We start from the raw sequence: 7,469 nt of genomic DNA on the forward strand, positions 1-7,469 counted from the left end.
TCTTCTCCATTCTGTTGGGAATCAATGACACAGAACAGGAACCAAAAGTGCATCCCAATTCCACAGTCCGTTTCTACTCCGAGAAATCAACTCCCACTGTGACAGCAGCCAACTCGGGTTCCTATAGCATATCCTTTCCTAACACCAGTCTTTAAAAGAAATGGGTAAAAGTTCTCAGAACCCAAGAATCTTGATTTTTTTTTTTTAATTCCCAGCTCTGGACAAAATAGCAGGATCCTGTGCAGTAGGGGCAACATGAAACCAGTATGTAAGCCCCGAGGCACTTTTGTGCAACATTAATCTCTACTTTTAATTTCAAACAATAAGTTTCTAGCCCTCATGGTTTCAATGTTTTAAAGAATATAACTTGTGTGCTCCTGTCTAGCTTGGCATTGCTCCAGACATGCTTACGGAGTCTCTCTGCTCACCTATCTGTAACACTCTATGGGTGCAAATGAACAGGGCGCAGTGCTCCATACCCACTGATCCTAACACAGCATTCGCCAGCATGCTCATATTCTAAACGTAGTCTACTGATCATGGCTGCTGAACAAGGAACCTTGGCAGTTGCAGTTCCGAGAGTTCTCAATAATCTTGTAAAATTCCAGCTCCTACATTATTTTAAAGGGTGCTTCAAGATGGTATATACAGAAGCTTTGTAAGCAACAAGATTCTGTGCAGTGCATTCCCAGCATAACCAAGAACGCTCACAGTGTGCAAGGAGACTAGTTTACTATGGACATTCCCCCCTCCCTGCCATCTACTCTTGATGTTAACTACATGGGCTCGACCTGTTTTAAACAAGAGAAGATCCATTTCTAGTGTTATAGGAGTAGCAAAACCAAGAACCATATATTTTTTCTGAAAGAAAGAACAGGGCTACCAATCAGTTCCTATTCCTCCTTTAGTCCTCAAAGTTTTTACACTGCCAATGTGATCTGTAACAGCTCCCATAAGAATACAATATGAGCCGAGCCACACACACACAATGTTAACTGCGCTGCTATGAAACAGCCCTCTTCCAAACATTGCATTTCAGACTTTCCTGTGACTATGCAATAGCTACTGCACAGGCGATGTGCATTTAAAAAAGCAAACAAACTCAATTTTTCCAGTTGATTACAGTGGTGCTTGTTGAGCTAGATCTTTTGGGGTCTTCTCCCAACTCTGGACTAATCACAAAGCCTTCTGTTCTTATCATTTCCTAGATCTCTCTCTTGTTAAAAACATATTAGCAAACATCACCAGATAACCACCCTCTAGAGCTGAATACTGCACTGAGGACTTCCACCTCCCCTTAGACACTGTTTTATTTTAGCTGTTCCAATGTCCCTTCCGGAGGGCCAACAGGTCTGGAAATACTAAACGAAGGTTGTTGTTTTTTTTCAGTTTAAATATTTATATTTTTTAAAAAATGAGAAGAAAAAATAAAAAGCAATTGACTCCAGGCAACAACCATGAAAATTGGAAGAAAAGCCTAACAAACAGAAAAAGAGAATAAAAAGATACTTGATTAAAACCTCCTGACTCCTCCAGCAGGTTGCCTTGCCCATCACGGCAAGAAGGGAGGGAGCAGCTGGGACCATCGAGTGCTACTGTGGGAGGGGGTGGGAGGTGCTGAAGCACAAGTCATCTCCATTAAATTGAGCTGGGGAGTGGAGAGAAGCAGAACTGCATCTCTCCACCCTTCTCCCAAAACAGACAATGCACTATGGCAAGTGAGAAGCTGGGGGGGGGGGGGTTTACAACACACACAGGATGGGAGAAGGAAGGGGTTTTGCAGTCCTCCCACCCTGGCTCTCTCTCTCTGGGCAACCAGAATACAGAAGCCACAAAGCTGGGGTTACCATTACTGCCCCCCTCCTCTTGCAATGTCCGATCAAAGCTCTTGCCATTCTCACACACAGCTGATGTCTTGCTTGCATGGAGGCAGAGGAAGGCTGAAATGGCTGAGACAGTAGCGACCGGCAGAGTCCCCCATCCCTCCCCCCTTTTCAAGCTGTACCCATTCGCCTCAGCCCATGAAGGAGTCACCCTCGTCCTCCTCAAAGTGACACTGCTGCAGCACTTTGATGTGATACTCGTAGATCTTCAGCGCAGGTCCCAGACGGATAGACAAGCCTGTCAACACATCGGTGCGCTGCATCAGCAACAGAGACTTCCCATCAATCTCCTGCAGGGGGAGCAACATGGGCAGAAAAGGTTAGGGTAAGAGGGCACAGGAAAGACAACAGCAGAGATCTAGGATGAGCTAACTTGAGAGGAATAAGGAGAGAACATCTACCTTGTGAATGTGGTAGGCCAGGCATTCTAAAAATGTAGATGGTTGCAACTGCTCCTTAAATTTACACACATTTACAGCATCCCATAAAGTCTCACTTAGTAATTATATATAAATTTTATCATCTCTGCATTATTTTCATTAAGAATAAACACGACTCCATTGGCGTAATGCCCAATGACCAAAGGAAACATCAATATAAGGACTCCATCTCTTAGACTTCTGCAAACCTTTAGGCAGAAGGAGTTTCATATTTGGGTAGCCACCAATGCAACTACAGGAGGAGATACAGGAGCATGGCTCTAAAGCAAGAAAGGCTAAATATTGCCCATAGAGAGCGCACTCAGCCCACATGATGCACATCTTGTCCACTCTGGTCATCTGCGGCGGCACTATTCTGCGTGCCCCACCATCTGAGGCAAGACGGTGGCCATATGAGAAAGCACCAGAACTGTGGAACTCCTTCTCCAGGGGGATTCATCTGTTGCCCTCTATTGTTGTCTTCTGCCAGCAGCTGAAGACTTTGTTTTGTCTGGCATACTCCCAGTAACTCTTATTGGTCCTTCTCCCTAGTATTGTTGTCATGCATTTATATATATTTTATATATAGTTTTATATATTTCTAAATACTGTTTTAATGTTCAAATGGTTTGATGTTTTTATGTCTGCCACCTTGGGGATCTTATTGGGATGCAAAGGTGGCATAAAATGTTTTAAGTGAATAAAAATAAATGTGTGTAGAACCCCTGAAGAATAGTACTGTAACTTGAGTTTGACCTCTGCCATGGTTGCTGTGGTATAAGATCATCAGCAGGTGTCTGGGCCAAGGCTTGGTTAAGGAGAAGGGGCTGCAGAACCAAATCCACAGAGAGCTACAGGACACGCCCTCCCCAACAAAATTGTTTCATAACATTGGTCTTTCAAGGTCAGAGTTATATACACTGACAGGCAATGAACTCTCCAGGGTCTGTCTGTGTCTTTCACACCACCTGCTACCTGATCCTTTTAACTGATGATGCTGGGGATTGTATCTGGGGCCTTCTCCATGCAAAACAGATGTTCCATCACTTGAGCCCCTCCCCAAACATGCCAAACAGTGGATGGTCCAAATATCCACCTGCTTGGAGGATTAGGGAGGGGAAAATAGGAAAGACAGAATTCTGAGGGTACACAAACAAACAGCAAAACCACCGTGCTCTGAAAACTTGCTTCCTTTGTTCTAATCAGATGCACCCACACCTTTCTAGGGCTGATCTCAAGGAAAATGGTTCTGCAGATCTACAGCAGAAGCCAGTTCTGCATACACAGTGATGGGCTGGCTGGGGACTGTGACGCTGCACCTTCAAAGCTATGTTGTTGTTTTTTAATGAACATGACTTTGCCCTCTATTGTTGTCTTCTGCCAGCAGCTGAAGACAACAATAGTACCAAATGTGAAATATTAAACTGAATGAAGGTACATGTACCACTTACATTTTTTAAAGCCTGCCTGAAGCTGGGGGGGGGGGGGGGAAGGGGGGGCAGAAGGAAAAAAGGGTGGGGGGGGGGTGGGGGGGGGAGAAGGGGAGACAGAAGGGTAGGGGAAGACTGATGAATGACTCAAGAACTGGAATGCATCTCTCATAAAGTGAAGGAGAAAGGGAAGCCTGGATCATCATATGTGAGAAAAGCTGTGACAACTTCTGTTCTGAGCTACGCTTGCATTTCACTTTTAAAGCATATAGCCCTTGCAGTCCCTGCTCTATGATATCGTAAGGCCTGGGCTGCCAGGACATTATAGATGCTCAGAGTTCAGTTTCAGCATAAATTTCAAATCTTCCTTTTAGTAGGTTCTCACCTGCTCTTGAAAGGCAGATGCTTGCTCAGCAAACCCAGCTTCTGTGAAATAATCCACAACATCACTGACAGTCCATTCCACAGGATCAGAAGGTTTCTCCTTCGCTGAGCTAGGAGGAGGAAGATGAGAAAAGGAGAGAAAGAGTTCAGACCCACGTGAGTTGCTGGGACCACTCGCCCAGTAGGTGAACACGGGAAAAGAACATAAGCACAAGGATCTAGGTGAGAGAATGGACATGCCTTGAGTCAGTCATACAAGCAGTCTGCAGAAAGCAATGGCCAGTCTGCATTAAGCCCCCCGCCCCTGCTCCTAAGAGGGAATATTCCCAACAGGAAGGCCTCAAATGGTATCATCACACAGTTGATTCATGTATTACCCCCTCAATCAGGATATGCAGGTATTTCAGCCACACTCCACCTGCTGTGGAATCCAGAAAAGAGAAGGCTCACTTCCTCTGGCAGACAGTACAAGCAGTGGCAGCTGCAGAAACATGCATGATTCCCCCCCAGCACATGAAACTGCCTTATACTGAATCAGATCCTTGGTCCATCAAAGTTAGTATTGTCTACTCAGACTGGCAGCGGCTCTCCAGGGTCTCAGGCAGAGGTCTTCCACATCACCTACTGCCAGATCCTTTAACTGGAGATGCCGGCGATTGAGTCTTGGACCTTCTGCATGGCAAGCAGATGCTCTACCACTGAGCCACAGCCCAGCTCCCCAATCCTGTCCCATGGTCCCAGAAAACAGATACGATACTACTGCTACCACTATACATGGACCTGTTTTGGGCAGCTGCAACTCCTCACTCAGGCAGTAACTTCTGTTTCCAGACCATGCAACAGGTGAAAGATGCTGCTGCCAGAGTGAGTAAAGCACTGTTACCTTTAAAAACTCAGTGCTGCTACCACCAACAGTCAAAACAGCTCCTTCCTTATTTCTGTACATGCAGGGCAAGGCCAGGTGGTGAGCTAGTCTTGCAAGTTTCTCCAGCTGCCACCTGTACACACTGATGGGAGTCGGGAGTCAAAACAGCAACAACAAAAACAGAGGGGAATTTAAATACAAATCCTCATTAAGAGGATCACTTGTGAACTGCTCACCCTTAAAGGATAGGTTTTGGAACTTGGGCAAGACTTACATGCAGCTGAAGGGTCTCCCATCCGCATGGATGCCAGGTCTCCCAGGAGAGGAGGGTACAGAAGGCTCACTACCTGCAACAGCTGGTGACACTGCAGAAGAGAGAAAAATGGAAAGTGGTCTTGTTCAGGTTTTAACCAGTTCATGGATGAAATACTGCAGAAAAGAGAAAAATGGAAAGTGGTCTTGTTCTGGTTCAGGTTTTAACCAGTTCATGGATGAAACCAGAAAGTGTATGAAGCACAAGTGGAGTGGTTTCTTTTCACCTTTCCAAGGGTGGGGAGGAGAATAAAAAGAAGCAAGCTCTGACTCACAAAAGCTCATGCTGGGATAAATGTTGTTAGGTGCCAGTGGGCTTGTTTTATTTTGCCACAGCAGACTATCAGCAGTACCCCTCTGGGAAGAAGAATACCAGCCAGGTCAGTTTCTGCCAGTGCCTTCTACCCAACACCCCCGTCTCCTTCCATACCATTTGCTATCCTAGTCTTGGGTTCACAGCCAGTTTTCAGTACTAGGTTTGAGAATTACCTCAGGGTAGAAGAAAAACCATTTACTCCAAGAATGGCCCTGTTCTAATGGTTCCACTATCAGGATATATTTTTTTTGCCACATACATTCCTTCCCCCATCTCCTGGAAAGATTAAAGCCTTTCCAATTATCCTCACTAATTCCAGCCCACTCCTACTTCCGGTTGTCTGGCCCATACCTGCTCTGTCAGGCTGCTGATAGGTGCTGCCGTCCTTCTTGCTGCCCCCCAGATGCTGACAGGCACTTTCTCCAGGCCAAGAGGCCTTGGTATGACATCGCTCACTTCCTTCATGGTGGGGATGCTCGGATCCTTTGTTCAAGGAGTGCTCCTCAAGGGAGTGCAGGTCTCTGGGGAGGGCACTGCTGGGTGGGATCTCTTTCCCACCATGCTTGCTGTCCTTACAGTCCCCGTTCACCTGGCCTACCCCTGATCGGCTGTAGTTGCTGGCCTCATACTCTTGGGCCACCTCTGAGCCTTCAGACATGGTGGATACTTCATCCTCTTCTTCTTCCTCCTCTTCTTCCTCCTCCTCACCTTTCGCCTCCTCACCTGCCTTCTACGGACATCAAAAAGACTGAGTGAAAACAAAATCCCTGGGTCTCTTTCATGGTGCCACAAGTTCATCATCCTCCCTTCCCAATTCTTGGCTGGTTAGTTACCTTTAGTGCAAATCTTTCCAACCCCTAAACAGCATCCAAACTTAAACATGGCCCTCCTTGTAAATGATGTTTTAATTTCTCTTTCAACGTAATTTGCTTGGGGCAGATGATGCTCCGGGACCATAGACATTAACCCATGGTGCTACCGTGCCATACTCAATGAAACAAAAGAAAGAACCTCCTGACCCAAGAAGAATATTAAAACAGAGTAAGTGAAAATCACCACCATCTCTCCACCTTATTATGGAAGGCAAATTTGCCTGTATTTATGGAACCCTTAATATTACCATGCTTATGTCCAAAAAGTTTAGCAAAACCTTAAAATAAGAGGGCTTGTTTTTGGCTAGACAGCAATTGTGTGTGTCTTACACTTGGCAACTAGCCGGTCCTTTCCTGGACTGGCAGAGCTGGCCACCCCTCCTGACCAATGCCACATGATTCTGTCCCTTGAGCTCCCCCAGCCTATCACATTTGCACTCATTCACTTATTACTCCCACGACCTCCCGACCTCAGTGGAGGTTACGGAACCCTTTCGGTCAAAGCACAATCTGTCTCTTTGTTCTGTGTTTATATGGAGCCTGGTAAGGCGTCGCGTGTGCTCGCCAGCCCAGGGCCTTACGCGGCGTCAAACTCCTGTTCCTAAAGGGCCACACGCAGGTTTGCCGCGCTCGACAAAGGCCCTCCGCGCGCCGAAGGGGGCTGTGTCAACTCCCTCAGCCGCTAGGATGAGCCGGTCATCCAACTAGCCCTTTCCCAGAATACTTCGGAACTACACGGGAGAATATTGCCCCGTTGAAAAGGCAGGCACCAATCCTAGCGCCCCCTTCGGTGCCAGAATGATTTGATTGGGTGCTGCCCATAACTCTACCTCCCCGACACACGCACACCTGCACAAGCGCCCGCTGACAACCTTTTGGGGGGGTTGGGCGCCGTCCGCCTTCCTCGGGAGCCGCTCCTCCCACAAGTATTGGGCCCCCCCTGCGCGCGCACTCTAAACAGTACGCTTCCGTCCTGGAAACCCTCTCC

The 7,469-nt window shown here is 46.9% G+C and overlaps 1 protein-coding gene across 1 annotated transcript in view; it reads right to left on the reverse strand.

Moving 5' to 3' along the window:
- Positions 1–1,448: 1,448 nt before the first annotated feature.
- Positions 1,449–7,469, reverse strand: part of LOC107117483 (atherin-like) — a 6,889-nt gene continuing 868 nt past the window's right edge. The window contains exons 2-5 of the mRNA XM_015419612.1: positions 5,961–6,339; positions 5,256–5,346; positions 4,118–4,226; positions 1,449–2,173 (exon numbers count right to left, since the gene is read on the reverse strand). Of these exons, the coding sequence (XP_015275098.1) occupies positions 2,015–2,173; positions 4,118–4,226; positions 5,256–5,346; positions 5,961–6,339 (738 nt within the window). The 3' untranslated portion in view covers positions 1,449–2,014. The remainder of the gene's footprint in view (positions 2,174–4,117; positions 4,227–5,255; positions 5,347–5,960; positions 6,340–7,469) is intronic.

This window comes from Gekko japonicus, unplaced genomic scaffold (genome assembly GCF_001447785.1).
Source record: "Gekko japonicus isolate JY-2015 unplaced genomic scaffold, Gekko_japonicus_V1.1 scaffold255, whole genome shotgun sequence".
Lineage (NCBI taxonomy): Eukaryota > Metazoa > Chordata > Lepidosauria > Squamata > Gekkonidae > Gekko > Gekko japonicus.